At 50.3% G+C, this 17,454-nt stretch overlaps 4 protein-coding genes across 4 annotated transcripts; 2 read left to right on the top strand and 2 right to left on the bottom strand.

Moving 5' to 3' along the window:
* Nucleotides 1-214: 214 nt before the first annotated feature.
* Nucleotides 215-4,861, top strand: FIESC28_10615 (uncharacterized protein; the record flags this gene model as incomplete). The annotated part of the gene is made up of 3 exons (XM_031164746.1): nucleotides 215-796; nucleotides 867-4,690; nucleotides 4,750-4,861. The coding sequence occupies 3 exons, from the start codon at nucleotides 215-217 to the stop codon at nucleotides 4,859-4,861; spliced, it is 4,518 nt and encodes a 1,505-aa protein (XP_031011170.1).
* A 1,309-nt stretch (nucleotides 4,862-6,170) lies between these two features.
* On the bottom strand, nucleotides 6,171-10,740 carry FIESC28_10616 (uncharacterized protein; the record flags this gene model as incomplete). Its single annotated transcript, XM_031164747.1, has 5 exons — nucleotides 6,171-7,889; nucleotides 7,939-9,230; nucleotides 9,286-10,252; nucleotides 10,305-10,405; nucleotides 10,458-10,740. 5 exons carry the CDS (start codon nucleotides 10,738-10,740, stop codon nucleotides 6,171-6,173), a joined length of 4,362 nt encoding a protein of 1,453 aa, XP_031011171.1.
* Nucleotides 10,741-13,540: 2,800 nt separating this feature from the next.
* FIESC28_10617 (uncharacterized protein) lies at nucleotides 13,541-15,615 on the bottom strand (the record flags this gene model as incomplete). The annotated part of the gene is made up of 2 exons (XM_031164748.1): nucleotides 13,541-15,046; nucleotides 15,097-15,615. 2 exons carry the CDS (start codon nucleotides 15,613-15,615, stop codon nucleotides 13,541-13,543), a joined length of 2,025 nt encoding a protein of 674 aa, XP_031011172.1.
* Nucleotides 15,616-16,099: 484 nt separating this feature from the next.
* Nucleotides 16,100-17,193, top strand: FIESC28_10618 (uncharacterized protein; the record flags this gene model as incomplete). Its single annotated transcript, XM_031164749.1, has 4 exons — nucleotides 16,100-16,145; nucleotides 16,200-16,327; nucleotides 16,378-16,857; nucleotides 16,909-17,193. The coding sequence occupies 4 exons, from the start codon at nucleotides 16,100-16,102 to the stop codon at nucleotides 17,191-17,193; spliced, it is 939 nt and encodes a 312-aa protein (XP_031011173.1).
* Between the last annotated feature and the right edge of the window lie 261 nt (nucleotides 17,194-17,454).

Genomic DNA, 17,454 nt, shown 5'->3' on the forward strand with positions numbered 1-17,454 from the left:
AAAAAAAAAAAAAAAAAAAAAAAAAAAAAGAGGAAACCACTTGTGCGTCTCCTCTGGTTGTCGATTCCTGTTGCCCCGCTGCAGTTTCGAACAATTCGACAAGTCCCGGCCCCCGGCGCCATCTATTCCGCTTTCTTCCTCGACGCCCACAAAAAAAAATATCCAAACACAACCACTTTCTCGCATCGCGAACGAACGAAAACGAACTCCCCTTATGACGTCGCCTGCCAACCAGCAGAACCCCATCCCGGCGAACACTACTCCCGCGACGACGGCTTCGTATGCCTCTGCTGCAGGTGCGCCTAAGAAGTCAACTCAGGCACCTATAGTCGCAACTGGTTCCCACCCTCCCGCGGTGGTTGGAGGTTCGTCTTCGTCGCAGAATGCGAACGACGCCTCATCGTCTCCTGTGAACGGCAAACCCGCCGTCACCCCCGCTGTCCCTGCTGTCACTCGCAGCAGCGCTAACCTTAACGGCTCCGATCACTCTCGCAATAGTTCTGTCACCATGGCTGCCAACGCCCCCAACAACTTTGTCGCCAATGGTGGCCCTGTCGGCGGTGCCAAGTCAAACATTCAGTTCGGTTTCGACTCTCCCGCAATGGCCAACAGCACACCTCAGTCGTCCAGTGCTGCACCTATCCCTATTCCCGGTGGCGGAAACGCTCGAGTCCCATCGCCTGCTCATTCTCCTTCACCCATTCCTCAGCCCTCTGCCAGCGGTGGACGACCTCCTTCTGGTCTCCAGCAAGCAGGCGGAACCATGACATTCGGCAGTCTTGGTAGTGATGGCGAGGTAAGTCCGGATCTCCCAGTGCCTTACCTGCATATACACTTTTGAAATCATTACTGACTGACTTTTGAAGCGTCATATGAGACCAGGTTCTGTTCCTAACAACTCCAACGCACAATCTGGAGTCCACTTCCGACGCGAGTCTGGCCACTCAGCACAAGGCGATGGAGCTGGACGAGGAAATTTCCAGGCTCAAGGTGGTCGTGGCCGTGGCTTCAACCCCCATGGAAACAACTTTAACCCGCAGATGGGCTTTCCTCCTAACAACCAGTTCCGTAATGGTCCTGGTCAAGGTCGTGGTATGCCCGCGGCCTTCCAGCCCCAGCCTCGCTACCCTAACTCTCCCCAACCCGCTCGGAGCCCGGCTCTCGTCCATTCTATGCCAGGTACTCCTAACATGCAGACTGCCAACATGCAACCCAATATGGCCATGCCAACACCGCCTCAGTACCACTACCCGCCTCCTATGGCGCAGCAGCATCAACAAGTACAGTACCCCTTTTCTCAAGTTGATAAGCCTCCATCGAAGAACAGCAAAAAACGCAACCCAAACCGTGGTGAACTGGAAAAGTTGGTCCAGATCTCCCGTCCACAAGATCCTACACAAAGCCTGCATAGCAGCGAGTTTAACCAGGGTCGGCGTTTCAGTAAACGTCTAGATCAACCTTGGCGAGAACAGGACGTCACCTGCACGCGAGTACCATCTTCGTGCCAGCCCAAAGAGTCCCTTGTACCCTTTCCCACGAAAAACGCACCTGCTCTCGATATGTCACCAGAAAATGGATTCTTTGAATATGTGCTAACTTTGAAAAATCAGAATTACGGTTACCCCCCTGGACCACAGCAAGTGGATGCTTATGGACGTACGCTGGGAGCGATCCAGTACAACTATAACAACATGCCATATATGGCTCCCCCTCAAGCTAATTCTCCAAGCTTTAACCAGAACTTTGTTACACCATATCAACAACACAGCCACAGCATGTCTCGAACTCCCTCTCAGCCCGAAAGGCCCCCCAGCGCTAGCCAACAGAACACGCCTCTCATCGTATCGTCTACCCCCCAGCCTCAAAACTCCTCGCTCAAGCCCACCGCAAGCAGCTTTGTCAAGGTGCCTAAGAAGAGCGCCGCCATTCAAATCAAGAATGCTGCTGGTGAAGTTATCGACACTTCGTCCTTCAAGACCCCTTCTTCCCCTGCTCCCAGCATTCAGCAATCCAAGACCCCCCCTGTTGTTGCCTCGTCGGCTACCCCACCTCCCAAGTCAGCTACTCCTTCACATAGCCGCACTGACAGCCATACTGCCCCCAAAACTGCCAAGCAGATTCAGGATGAGTTGAAGGAGAAGATCAAGCAAGCTACCCAAGCACCTGCTGCCGAGGAGAAGCCTAAGCCTGCTGAGCAGACCGAACCTAAAACTGAAGACAAGCCAGCCGAGAAGTCTGAGGCCAAGACCACTGAGAGCAAGGCCGAGCTGGAAAGTAAGGCTGAGCATGAGGCCAAGGCATCTGAGCCCGCCCCCAAGGCTGAGGCAACTACGAAAGAGGAGCCTAAGAAGGTGGAGGAGGCTGTAAAGAATGACGACCCCGATGAGGATGAGATGGAGCGCATGATTCGTGAAATGGAAGAGGAGGACGCCCGCCGCGAGAAGCTTGAGGAAGAGCACCGAAAGAAACGCGAGGCTGAAAAGGCTGCGGCCAAGGAAGATGAGGAGAAGAATCGTGCCAAGAATGCTGCCGAGGCAGATCGCAAGCTTCGAGAACAAGAACGCGAGATGGAGCGGCTCGAGGAGGAGCGGGAGAAGCGTCGCCAACAGGCCGACTCGGCCAGCACGGCTGCCCCCTCGGTGGCTGATCTTCTCTCCCAAGCCCGATCTGGCAAGGAGCCTGAGACTGCCAAGGTTGAGTCTGTTACCGATAAACTTGCCAGCATGAAGATTGGAGGTGACAGGTCTGCCGATGCTGCTGGCTCCAAGTCTGAGAAGCGCGGCGCGAAACCTGCTGCTCTCAACCTCAGCCCTCTCAACACCAAGCCCGTAGAGCCTGCTCAGCCCAGTGCTGCTCTTCAATCCCTCAAGTCAGCCCGCTTCTTGAAAGTTATCGAACAAGATATCTATCCAGAAGGCATCAAATCGCCAAACCCCTCCCTCAATGCCGCCGTTCAAAGCAAGGGCAAGAGTTTCAAGTATGATTCCAACTTCCTGTTGCAATTCCAGAAGGTCTTCACCGAGCAGCCATCTCTCGAGTTTCATCAACAGGTCAAGTCTCTTATTGGCGATGATCGTTCCAGAACTAACACTCCTGGCGGATCTGGCCGTGGACCTCGTGGTGCAAACACTCCCGGGCCTATGGGTGGATTCCCTGGCATGGGCAACTTCAATGCTCCTTCCGGCAGTACTCTCCCACCTGGAAGCACCTCTATTTCACGCTTTGCGATGTCTAACCAACGACCTGGTGGCTCTATGGGCTCCATTGGCCGCTCCAACACTGGTGGTTTCCCTTCGTCCGGCTCGCGAGCCAGCTCTCAAATGCCAAACTCCCCTCGTGGTTCTCGTCGTGGCCGTAGCAATCGTGGCCAAGAAGCTGCTAAAGAGGCACAGGCTGCTAAGACCATGCCTTTGACTGCCGGCATGGATCTGAAGCCCATCGCACAGACTGCTAACGGCTGGAAGCCTACCAGTGTAGGCAAAAGTGCTGGCCCAGCTGCTGCTGCAGCCCCTAGTGGTCATATGGAACCTGATATGGTTCAACGAAAGGTCAAGGCTGCCCTGAACAAGATGACCCCCGAGAAATTCGACAGAATCGCAGATCAGATCCTGCTCATTGCTTCTCAGTCTAAGGAGGAGGCAGACGGCCGTACTCTCCGACAGGTTATTCAGCTTACCTTCGAGAAGGCCACGGATGAGGCGCATTGGGCTTCCATGTATGCCAAGTTCTGTAAGCGTATGCTCGAGACTATGAGCCCCGAGGTTCGTGACGAGCGTATCAAGGACAAGAATGGCCAAGTAGTGAGTGGTGGCAACCTTTTCCGCAAGTACCTCCTCAACAGATGTCAGGAGGAGTTTGAGCGTGGTTGGGCCGTTAATCTTCCCGAGAAGCCTGAAGAGGAAGATGAGGGCAAGAAGACTGCCGAAGCCGCTCTGCTCTCTGACGAGTACTACACAGCGGCGGCCGCCAAGCGCCGTGGTCTTGGTCTTGTCCAATTTATCGGCGAGCTCTACAAACTTGGCATGCTTACTGAACGTATCATGCACGAATGTGTGCATAAGCTCGTCGACTATAAGGGAGTGCCTGACGAGGCCGAAATTGAGTCGCTCAGCAAGCTGCTCCGGACCATTGGTGGCAACCTCGACCAAACCGAAAAGGGTCGTCCTATGATGGATGCTTACTTCCAGCGCATCCAGACTATGGTTGACCTTCCCGAGCTCCCCAGCCGACTCAAGTTCATGCTCATGGACGTTGTCGACCTTCGACGGGCCAAATGGGTTTCTAAGGAAACCAACAAGGGACCCAAGACCCTCGAGGAGGTTCGTGCTGAGGCTGAGGCCGCGCAAGCTGCTAAGGCCCAAGAGGCAGCCCGCACCAACCAGCGAGGCGGTGGCGGTCGTCCTCCTGTTGGACGTGGCGATGCTCGCAATTTCTCTGGTGGTTACCAACAGCAGGCCGCCAGCAACCAAGTTGGTATGGATGATCTCCGTCGTCTTAAAGGTTCTGCCAACCGAACATCAAGCGGTAACATCTCTCTTGGTCCTGCTTCCATGTTATCGTCTCGCAGCAATAGTGGAAGGCGTATGGGTCCTGGTGGTTTCCTTGGCCCTCGCGGCGAGGACTCTGGCACTTCTTCACGAACTGGCACCCCTCCTACCCGAGAGAACACCTCTCACTCTAATGCATTTAGGTAAGTTTGCCCCCATTGCAAACAACATAAGTCATGGACGTCAGCTAACAGCTTCACAGCCTCCTTGCTAACATGGAGAACGATCACCCGGCTTCGCCCCCATCTACCTCTGCCTCACCTGCGATCTCGAAGGCTGTTCCCGCTGACAGTGACAAGAAAGAGAGCGAATAAAAGTATTCTTCCTTCGGTGTCTTGCATTTCGGCAGAATAGACGGGGTGGAGCTGTGGCTTTTCTCTGTTTCTTTTCTTTTTTTGCATTTACAGGCTTTTTCCATCAGACGTGTCCCAAAAGTTGAGCACAGTTTATTTTTCCTTTTTCAGAACTTATGATGATACCTTTGCCCATAGACGGACGGACATGAAGTCTCTCACAGTGGGAGGCGACCCTCAAAATTTCGGCCTAGGGGATTTCTTACATCGATGTCGTCCATCACCTACCTCAGCCCGTTTCTGAGCATGCTTCGAGTGTGTTTCGGTTCTTTAATATTGTGGAGGATTTCAGGTTCAAGGGCTCAAGGTGATTCCGCGGCTGTCACTTTCCAGCATGTCGCTGGCTGTTTTTTATTACCTCCAGTGTGGTTTACGGAGAAGGGGCGTGAGATATCGATGACTGAAAGCGATATAATGACGCCGCATCATCATATACATACGACTCAGGGTGGGTGGAGGTGGTGTTCGGGGAATGCGGTTGAATTTATCTTGGAATTCACAAGTCAGAATGAGGAACGGAATGACATCCATCGGCGCTTTCTGCCTGCTCTCGTTCTCATTATACGAAGAGCAGGTTCTGGCCATACTTTCGCCCTGTCGCTGGCTTTAGATGTTGCTCAACGATTCATTCCACGATGAGACAGGAAAGGATTTACAAAAAAGACCATGATTGATGATGATGACAGGGGGCTATAGGCCTCTGTTTGCAGGCATGTGCATCTCTGTACCAAGGAGGGCATAGCTAGTCAGTAGCCCACAGCCCTGCCACTTGGTGTCTTGTGTATAAGGGCAGGCACCCAGCATGGCCGAGCTTTGATGAACAGTCACTGTAATGCTTTGCTGTGTATCATCTAGAATCAAATGAGCATGAAACACTGGGATGAAAATATATATATGTTCAAATTCCGCTGAGAAACAACGTGAAGATTGTCTATGTTAGATAATGAAATGTGGTCGGGCTAGACATGTACACAACAATGATAAACTGACATTGGACGCTGTAATCAACCCCATTGTTTTGAACTTGTGTATAAAAGATTTTAGACGATGTATCAAAAACTTCTTGATCTCAAACCTCTTGAACGCCCTGTGATTGCTCTTCTGTTTGTCCCAGCCAGCCACAACGGACCAAGTACCTATTGCTTTGTGCCCATTCCTATACAAAACCTGCTCATAAAACATGACACGCTCATGACGCCATTGATCCGGGTATCGATTACCCATTCACTGATAAATTTACTCTTACACATTCGTTCCCCTTCTCGCTCATCTATGCCAGTGGCTTGAAGCCCAATTTGGTGAATAGAGTATCCATAGCCACCCATTGATGACCACATTTATCAAGATATTTGTCGACAATGCCCTTGAGATTCTCAAAGCGCACGCGGTTGTGCTCAGCTAGCGCGAGGATGTTTTCGCGGTCTTGTCTAGGCATATCAACAGTCGCAGCTTTGGTCTTTGCCTTATCTACGTCCCAGAGACTAGCAAAGTAGAGTAGCTGGGTGTAAATTGCCTTTTCGGTGTATTCGTATCGCATTCGACCAAGACAGTCTCGCGCAAGTCCCTTGGGTCCAAGGCAGCGAGAACCGTAGACACTCATTTGACGAGTTCGGTTGCCGCACTGGCTATCATCACAGGTAAGCCAGCCCTCGTAGTATCGACTTGTCTGGGTACGGATGGCATGCTCCACTTGAGCAACAATCGAAAGTGTTGAAATCGGTGTACCACAGGAGCTGCAGAGAACGCCCGACTGAGATACCCGATCAGGGGATGCAGCGAGTCCTTCAAAGGTGGACAAGACCTTACACTTTCGGCAGCGCAGGGACAAACGGGAGCAGTCAGCGAAACGAACCTCGTCTGGAATTTGAGAATCCAATGGATGAATCTCGAGGTCGTTGCTTGAGCTATTTTGTTGCGTCTGGAAGGAGCTGTAGCGCTTGATGTCTAGACCAAGCTGTTCCGCCAGTTGCGAAGTGGACGTACCAACGATGTTGGCGCAAAGACGCTCGACAGGCGGGAAGATCTGCTTGCCAATGTACCATTCGACATCGGGCAACAAGGAAGGGTCTGCCTTTATATCGGCAGGGGTATACGCTCGCTTGGGGGCAGGTTCAGAGCTGTTGCTGTCCCCTGTAATCACGTACGCGATGACATCTCCCTTGCGGACCGTTTTACCTTTGGCCATTTCGCGAAGAGCGACTTGAACCTGAGGCATAGAGTTGGAGTCAGGGTAGTCTTTGGGTGCTTTTCCAAGCTGTGTATGGATAATGTATTTCTGTACAGGAACATTCTGTTCGCGCATCTTGCCAGCAATTTCGCTTAAATATTCGTGGATTCGGGCGACAGAGACTTCGGTATCGTCGCCAGAAAGGATCTCGTTCAGCAGATGTTGAGAAATCTCCTTGGAAAGGGCACAGTACTCTCGACGTTTCATGTCAAGACCCTTGACTTCCATCTTCTCGATGAACTTGCCATCCTTCTCCACGAGATTAATGGCGGCATATTTCTTCTTGGCCTGGAGAAGGATTCGGCGAAAGACGTTGTCGATGTCGATCTCAAGCAGTTTGTATTGCTCGTTGACTGCCTTTTTGAAGTCGTTGCCAACCTTGAAGGCATCGGCGACATTATCCACGTTAGCATTGATCATGACGGAATCAGTATCGCCATAAATAACCTGCAAAGAATTGCTCTCTGCGAGTTCCTTTGTGCTGCGAAGAATCTCACGGCCTTTGAAAGTTGTCAGAACAGCCAGAGGCCGAGCGTAGAAGCGTGATTTAGTGTATCCCAAACACCCGTACATAGAATTGGCAGTTAGTTTGAGCGCAAGCTGCTTGATGTCCCACGTGGCTAGCTCCTCCGGAGTAGCTTTCTTGTCCTTCATGAGACTCTTGACTTGGCGGCGACGGCTGACAAGAGTGGCAATGAGTCTAGGAAGAATTCCTTGATCTTGGTTGGTAGGGACCTCAGGGACTTCGTCCTCGCCCTCCTTCTGCAGCAATGATTAACCAGGAGTCAAGGGTCGGAGTGGATATGCTTACCGTATCAGGCCTGTCTACAGTTGTGAAGCAGATATTGAACTCTTGAATGATGGAAGGATATAAGGAGTTGAAGTCCATGACAAGTACAAACTTGTCATACAAACCCTTTTCTGGCTCAAAAACCAGACCACCCTTATACTTGTCCTTCTTCTTCCCATCGGCAGCTTCCTCCTCGCGTTGTGCTTCTTCGGCACGTTGGCGACTGCGGAACGTCTGCTTATCGGGGCAGATGTACTTATTGCGGTAGAATTCGTGAAGCAAAATGTACTCGTTGCGCTCTGCACGAGTTCCAGTCAGAGTTCGTGCCCATGAGTTTCCTGCCAAGTTCGTTAGAACTTTTGTTAAAGGCAACATCTGAACACCTAGAGCCAGAGCTGCGATATAGTGTGTATCAGCCTCCATGTGGGTAATGTAGTCAAGAAGGCCCTGTTTCTCCTTGGCCCAAGTCTTTAGAGCCACCTCATTGTCGAATTCACGGCGGCGGTTGTCTCCAGATAGGTATAGACTACACATCTCTGTCAAACTCCAGGATTGACATTTGAGCATGACCGACTTTCCAGCATCGTTGGCCAGATCACACATAAGACGACCTGAAAGGATCTGCCGCTCGGCAAAAACATTACCACCAGTCTTGCCGATTGATGCTGGCCACTGTGTACGGCGGAGTCTGCCCAGTCTGGACCAGCCAGGAATCTTCTTCTCATGCAGGCGATTGAGGAGTACACTGTAGTCTACGCCCTCCAATTGGTGACCAAGAATGACGTCCGGGTCAGCAACATCGACCTGGGCAAGGAAGAATGCAAGAATGTCAGCCTCTTGCTTTTTCAGGACAATGAGACCACGGTTTCTCTTTTTCGCAAGCTGATCAAAGCCCATGGGGAAAGCCTGGCTATGTGGGCGGATTACAGTGAATGTTCGACACGGCAGCTTCTCAGCAGGTGTAGTATCGGCGAGAGATATCTTCTCGTAAATTCTCGCGCTGATAGACAGAATCTCTTGTTTGTTGTCCTTCTCATTGAAGGCAGTTCTGAGAGATACGCTCATAAGAGTCAAGGGGGGTGCATCAAGGTTATCAGATTCGCTCAAGACAGAGACCATGTTGGGGTGATCAGCCACAACTTCAAGCTTGCAGTGTGAAGCGTTCTTGAGCTTGTCGAAATCGGCATCTTGGATTTTGAGCCAACATGGGCCCATAATATTCTTCCATAGAACGAATTGTTCGAAAAGGGAGGTGTTGCTACCAAAGACGTGTGAATAGGTCTCGCCGGGCCGGTTGGGATCGACTTCTGGCTCTGGAGTGATCGTTGATTAGCTGAGTCTGGCTTCCAGACGTATATTGCGACTTACTAGTATAAGGGTAGAGAAGCTTCATGTACTGGGCTTCTCTGGGGACATCACGAAGTTCGAAGGCGTATTTCCTCGTGCATGCTTTGATCTTGTACATGCCAACACTCATCTTTGTCATCATGGTATCAATCTCGTCGTACACCTGCATCATCTCAACTGCCTCGCCCGTGTCCTCGCCATCTTGCACACGATGGTCGCGAGGTAGAAAATATAGCTTCCTCAAAATATTATCCACCTTGACGAAGCAACTGACGTATGACTTCGTCTTCTTGTTCAGTACCTTGCCGAAAAGACACAGACTGCCATTGAGCTCAGTGTAGTCCGTCCAGAAGAAGTTGAGACTACCATCGGTTTCAATTGCATCCTTGTAATCAATTTTGCCAATGGTCTTTGTTTCTGCCGGCGAACTCGAAACAACATTCAATCTTTCCGTCAGAGCATTCCAGGAGGTGGAGTCAACTTGGGCGCCGTTTGCCTTGACAGGAGATGAGCTGGCGGGTGTTGGATAGGTTTCCGTTTTCAGGAGCTTCTTGATCGGCCTTGAACTGGCCATGTTGACACTAGTTGTAGCGATAGCACCGGCGTGAGCAACCTCCATCATATCTTCGTCATCTTCGTCATCTTGGTCTTGCTTAAGCTGAGCTTTCCTCTGCGCAACTTTGGCAGCGGGCGAAGAGGGCGCTGGGTCGCTCATAGGGATATCCATAGTTTCTAAGAGATCACCGTCGGCTGAATTGATGAAACTATCATCCTCATCGAGGACTGGGGGCGGAGATGGCTTTCGGGTATCGAGAATCTTGGTCTTCTTGGAGATGGGCTCAGGGGCGGGGGAAAGAGCTCTGGCCTTGCGGCGGCCACCGCCAGATCGTTCGGCTTTCGAGATTGGGGGGGCGGGCTCTGGAATATTGCTGTCGACTTCGCCGAGTAGATCAGACAAGAAGTCGTCATCCGCCTTCGTCTTCACAACCTGCCAATGTTTTAGTCGACCATTGTACATTATCGCCAGTAAAGCACTGTACCTTGGGTTTCGGCTGCGTCCTGTTGACACCTTTAAAGTACTCGCTAATATCCCTATCGTTGGCATCTCGCTTGGACTGCTCTTCCTGACGAGTCTTCTTTGCTGCGTCATTGGTCAGAATTAAGAGAACGACATATCACTTTGAAGTACTTACCGGCTTTGCTGGGTCGTCCACGGACGCCGGCCTCGTCTTCGCTTTCGGAGTCATAGGCTTGCACTCGATCCCAGTCTTCACGGCCATCATCTGCATAACCTTCACCATTGTCGTCGACAACAAAGTCATCCTTATTCAATCTTTCTCTAACAAGCTCCTTGTATCCATCTTCGTCAACCTCGTCGTATAAATTATCGACGTCGGAAACTTTGTAACTATCAAAGGCTTTCTTGCCAGAGGCGCGAAGGGCCTTGAGCTCAGCGAGCCGAGCCCTGTGAGACATGACGAGAGCGAAAGCTTAGGCCGATGGCATATCAAAAAGAGAAGGGAGGTTAGAGAAGTCAGTCTGCTGAAAGGGAGAGACTTTGCTCGAGGCTTGATTATAGGGAGTTGGTAATATCGAGACTGGAGGTGGCGGAGAGAAGGGACTTGACTCGGTTCCCCAGTAACGAGTACTGCTCATTTAGAAAAGTGGTCGGAGTCGACGCGTCAAAAGCGCGTTCAACTTGGCGATTACCCCGTCAACAGCGGGGCCACACTTAAAGTGCCTTGTCGCGAGAGGAACCAATAGCTGATAGGAGATAGTAGGCATTAGCACAAGTTTGTGGTATTTGCATAATTAAAATGGAAGCCCGTAAGACGCGCGACCATCCAATCTACGCGACTTTGTAACATTATTTGTGTCATGATAAAATAGGTACCTCCCTAGTTCGCGCACTCATGAGGAAATCAAGGATTGTATCCAATCTGTGGTGGATACCTGAGACCTTCCTTCCTTTCACGTCTCTACAGATCTGAGGTATACCTAGGTAGTATCAGGTAAGGTAGGCAGTCAAGAGTTCCTTCCGCGATTTACATGGTGCTTTATCTTCGTAATCAATTATCTACCTTCCTACCTATCTCAGGTGTTCCTCTGATCAACAACTTCAAGATCCATACGGATGACGGCTGGACCATTAGAACTCATCTTATCACACCGCTATCATCAATAACCGCTGCCGTAATTACATACAATCATGCCCAGTAACATCTTCAGTACCTGGCGGGCGAAATACAAGCATGACGTTCAGACAAGCTCCTCAGAACCTCCAAAGTCTCAAATCAATTTTAGCAGTTAGAGACTGCCGCTCAACCGCCGCAGGGCTCGCGTTGACAAGTCCGAGGATCCAGAGAGTGATGACAACATTATTACCAAGTCCCCGGGCCTCACTTATGAGAGGTCCCCTTCTCAAAATTCATCCTCTTCGCATATTGCACGTTGGTTGAAACCAAAACGGCGAAAGACAACATCAACTTCTACTTGGGTAAAGTGGGAAGCATTGTCTAATCCTAAACCTGCTGGCATTCCGAATATTCTGCAGACAGGTTAGTAAATTCACTGGACTTCTTCAACTCCTTTCTGGTGATCTGCAGCTTACCGGTTCTCCAGCAGAAGCTTTCTCTGCTCCACGTGCAGACCTCAGCGATGCATTCCACCATGCTCGCGAACGCTGGAGCCAAGACAGAAGTTTGTCAGGCCAATCTACCACAGGTGTGCCGTGTTTTCTCAACGGTGATCCGAGGTCATCGCAAACAGCTCGAGATGGCTTGGAACAAGAGCGAAGCCCAGAGCTTTCGACTTCTATCGTCGAGAAGAACCCGCCCCAACTCGCTCCCCTACCCGACCTATCCCAGTGCAGCTTAGAAAGATCGACGACCTTGCGAGCTTGTATAGAAAAAGCATCGGACGATTTTGTTGTTGAGTGCAAGTCGCAACGATACACATCGAAAACAAACATGTACCTTAACTTGACTCCTCGCCCAAGAATTCCTATAGCACGACCTAAAGCTTTGCCAATTGCGACAACTCGACCACCTGAACGAAAGAAAAGAACAAAGAGCAGACCTTTACCTCCGCAAGATGCATCCACTTACTCCGAAAACAACGTGTTGGCTTCCTCCGTGCCCGATCCCAAGAAGCGCTGTCACAAGCTACTGAGAACAGGGCCTTACTGTGCTGTCGGGAGATCTGTGACCGCTGAACCGGATGTCAAGCAAGATTCAGAACAGGAATCCGCTTCGCGTTCTACCTCGATCACTACTCTTCAACTGCCCCAAAGCGTATTTGAAGCTCCGATTCTGTCCGAACAAAATGTTTACTCTCTGACCATGGATGGCGTTCAGTCCATACCTAAACCCGCCGTTAGACTTCAGCTCTCGAATCGATTTTCGAGTCAGGGTAGTAACGCCACACACTCTAGTGTTAGCTTGAGTCTATGTTAGAAATCACTATATGGAGGTTATTCAAGTGGGTTTAAAACAATGAAAGGCCTGGCTTTTCGCTCTGTAAACCGGGTCTGTTAGATATCTTATTGCTGTCGATCATGGTATTGAGTTTGCTGAATAGAGAATATCGGGTTACTCCAGCCAATTACAGGCTGACCAAGACGCTGCGTTGCAAATGTGAATGTTCATATTAAGCCTCTCCCATTACACAGGGCAGACAAATGAGTGTTGAGTAAGCAGACAAAATGAATCATGGATAGTGTTTCTGGTTGCCAGAAACTGGATTTGGAACTATTACCTATAACCCAAGACTCGAAATATATGGGTTAGGTAGGTAACAGAAGAAATATCCTCCAAGGCTTAGGCTAGCTAAATAAAGTAGCCTCAATGCTTCTCTAAATCGCCATAATATCACTAAACTATCTCATCTCTTATGTTTATGACGGTCAATTCTCTGACACCCTGCGGACGGGGTAGGTCGGGTATATTTAAAGGATCATGTCGTGCACCTAAACGCCACACAATGCGCCGCGTCCCCTACCTGCCTTCTTACACCTATCGTACATATGTCAATTGCATCTTACACTAGCATTGTCTGCCGAATGCCCCTTTTCAGAATGCCCTGGGATTTAGCCGATGACTTCCATCACTAAAGTTTGGGGTCGGGTCTCCTGGACTCCCCAAACGCTCCAACCCCGGTTCTCGTTGCCATGACTGGTAGCCCCTGTATATGGCTCGGAGGCTCCTGGATCAAATCTAAACGTTTGAAACCAGTAGTTGCCACGTCTGTTTTCTCCATGGTGATTGCGATACTTATCTCATCCTCTGTTCCTTCTATTATCATAGTTCCTTGAAGGGATTCTTTCCCTCGGGGGCCTGCCAGCCTGTGTCGTGTCCCAAAAGGATTCTACTTCCATGATGGTGTAGTATTCAGACATTTCTTCCTGTGCTGCGCCGCGGCCTTTTGTCTTGCGTAAATTGGGCTCCTTTTCCTCGCGTTTGGAAAAGAAGGCCTGGATCTCGCGGTTAATGCGGCCACCGATGGGGCGAATCCTCGCAAGATCTTCCTCAGGGAGCATCTCTTGCTGGATGACCTTGTTATAAGACCCATACATTATACGAGCAAGCGCGATGACCTCGCGTTGTTGATTATACAGAGTTGCATGATCTTTATCCTCCTGGGCCTTGGCGTCACGGAAGAAGTGGTCATGAAGTTTGCGGTAAGGCACCCACAGACGATCAAGAGCCGTGGTGATCTGCATGCCGTAGGCGCGCTTTGCACCCGCCACGTCGCCTTCGTTGGCACGAGCCCGGAGATGATAGTGGGTGCTCTGAACGGCGACAAGGTAGAGGCGCATGGCCTGCGGATCTGGGACTTGGATGCGTTCCATCATGCTATCGAGAGCACGGTCGGCATTCTTTATGACGTTCTGATTGATGTTGTCACGAATACATACTTCCATGGCCATGCGGTAGATGCGGGGGTTAACAACGTCCCGGGGAACGATTGAAAGAATCTCAGTAGCATGTGCACTGGCTTTGGCTTGCTTGAGTAGACTGAACAGACGCATCCAGCAGTCTCTATCAGGCTCAATACCGTGCTCGCGAACCAGGAAATTCCAGTACTTGATGCCGATACTACTCTGCTTCGTCCTTAACACAACCTGCAGTAGCAAGGACAAAGTATTGTTGCCGGGAGTGGCATAGACGCCGTTGCCGTCCTTCTTAGCTACTGCGCCTGTGCTAGGGTCGGTTTTGCGGGCCTCAACAGCTGAACGTTCCTGGATTCTAGATAAGTTGGGTATGTTCATGGTCTGCTCAACAATATCAAGAATCTCCTTTTTGTCAGCTATGTCGGATGACATAAGCATCAAACGGCATATGGAGCTAACAAGCTCTTCATCCATAACTAGACGTCCTTGTCGCCATTTAGCCATGGCCTCTCCCCAGATAGCTTTGGCTCGCTTAAGAGCGTTCTTGATATTGAACTCCTTTTGTTCATCCGTAAGATCCTTTAAATCGGCATGGGTATTCCATCGCAGAGCATTGATGATGATCGAATAGGTGTAAGCAGTAGCGGCTCGTGTCGAATCGTTGACCGTATCAATGATGGAGAACATCGAGTCCAAGTCGCCCGCTCGATTGCACACATTGAGAACTGCGTTTAGGTGGGTAGTGTTTGGTTCCAAACGAGAGTCTTTGAGAAGATTGTTGTATTGCTTCACAGCTTCGGCGACAGCAAGCTTGGGATGTTGGGATTTGGCAAGACCGCGGAACAAGGTAGTGTAAGTCATAGCATTAGGGAATTGCGCGCGCTTCTTCATCTACTGCAGCATTAGAGTCTTGATCGGAATTTGGTATTCAAGGTGCATACTTCGTTGAATATCTTGATTGCTTTAGTCAACTGTTGTTGTTGCAACATATAATCCATCAAAAAGGTCCATGGCACGACCAGTTGAAGATTTCTACTGCCCATCTCTACAACAGAGTAAGCCTCATCAAACCTGCCTCTTTTCAGCGCTTGAGTGACGTATTGTGCGAATTTCCATGGATCGTCACCCAGGTATTTCAGCTCCTTGTTGGCAGCCCATTGAATCCTGACTTTTTCCTTCTCCGCCGAAACAGAATTCTCACCACCATCTTCGAGGCTTCTGGGAGTATCTCTGTTGCTAGGCTTCGGGACAGGTTTCATAGACACAGCGGTTGCGATTGCTTCCTCATTCCGTCCTCTTCTTTCAGGTGCGACTTTCTTTATTGAATCGGATGTTCGCTGAGACTTGTGAAAGCAACGAGGTTGAGGCACGAGCCCGGACCTGGCAATCGATTTCTGATATGGCAGGAGCTGTATAGCTCTACGTAAGCATACGCCACCGTATATCAGCTTTTCGGCCATGGTGAAGGAACAGGCGGTTGGGAAAAGAAGAGGAAGTATTATCGAGCTGGCAAACAGACCAAACCAACCCAATCCGAGGGGTCCCATGTCATGTCAGCCATCAAGGGAAAAAACAAAAAGGTCTTATCTTATCAGTCGCGCCGAGAGCCGCCGCGCTTAACTTCCATTCAATGCCATCCAATCCAATTCATGGATTCATCGTAAAGACACGCCCCTATCCCCTGTGCATCCCACTAACATTAAACTCCCCGCCTAATCGGAGACGCGCTTCGCGGTCGCAGTCCAGTCAACACTTCTTTTCTTTAGCCCATCCTTTTGCCCTTTCAGGACCGAGACAAAACAAGCGAACTCCAGAGTACGGCTATCTACCTACCTATCGATATTCCTATTCGAAGCATCAACCAATCTATTATCTATCCCTCAAGAATCGTTCAATATCACCGCTCGAGACTCTTCTTGTCTCATATCTCTGGAATTTTTAATCATGGCGAAGAAAGTTGCTACAGATTTCGAAAAGATCATCCATGAGGGTAAGCCCCTACCATCGCCCATGTTCCCCTTCCTTGTCTGACACTCCTTCACAGGGCGCGAGCGAAAGAAGAACGAAGCTCTTGCCGATCGCATCTTCTCCAAGAATCGTCGCCAGAGTGCCCCCTCCAAACTTAGGTCGACTCCAGGTCCCTCGCTTGCAAGCCGCGTTGGCGTCAAGAAGGTAGATACACCAAGACACACGAAGTGAATCATTGAAACCAACAGTTGCAGCAACGTTCCTCCGCCGTCGGCGCCCGATCAAACGCTCCTGTCCCTGGAAACGTCAATGGCGAATGGACTCATGATCTGCACCACTCGATTTCAGGCGACTTGAGCGCTCGCATCTCAGCCCCCAATTCCGCCAACAAGAGAGCCAGCAATCGCCGGGTAGCTCGCCTATCTGCTGCCGTTGATCGCATGGACACTTCAGGCGATGCACCTCAGCAAGTCAACATAGTAAAATCAAAGGCAAACAATGCCAACAACTCTATGGGCATGACTATCAGAGGTCTCGCTGGGCCATTCACCGTCATGGCACAAAACTTTGCTCCTGGCACTACACCTGCTGATATCGAGAGCGCTATGACCCCCATTGGAGGCGAGGTCGTGAGCTGTCGCATCGTCAAATCAAAGCCGTTCCTCATCTTCGAGATGGCTTTCGCCTCTCGTGAAGGTGGCGAACGCGTCATTGAGACCTTCAATGACAAGACTGTTAGTTTACAAGCACACACTCGACCTGAATTGCACTGACTTCTTGCACAGGCTGACGGCAGGATCATCAAAGTATATCCTAAACTCGGCTCTTCAGCAAGCAACATGACATCCAGCGCTCCTAGGGATGCCCCAAGTGGTCCTCGGGGTAACCGCGCAAATAGGTTCAACGCCAAGGACAATGTTGTTGACGGATCATTGGGATTCACCGACCTAATGCAGACCGCTGTCACAAATGGATCAAGGGACAGTCAGCTATACAGTGACGACCTTGTTGGCGGCAGCCGAAGAGGCCGAGGTCCGAAGGGGGGAGCAAGGGGTCGCGGAGGACGTTAAGCTGTCATCTCGATCTCTTTGCAACTACCTTTTCTATTCAATCTTCGATTTATATGTCCTTGATAGATGATTTCAAAGCATGGGTTGAGGAATGCATCAATTGTTTGTTTTTGGCATTGGTGTTTGGAGTCGACGGCGTCTATTATATGCCCTCAAGACTGTTCTACACTTGGGGTCACAGAAAACTTAGCCAATGCAGCGCAAGAGACCAAACAATTGAGTCTCTAAACCTAGTTCAGCTAGCATCTTGTTCCTATCGCC

This window comes from Fusarium coffeatum (genome assembly GCF_003316985.1).
Source record: "Fusarium coffeatum strain FIESC_28 chromosome Unknown BRIP53273_contig_325, whole genome shotgun sequence".
Lineage (NCBI taxonomy): Eukaryota > Fungi > Ascomycota > Sordariomycetes > Hypocreales > Nectriaceae > Fusarium > Fusarium coffeatum.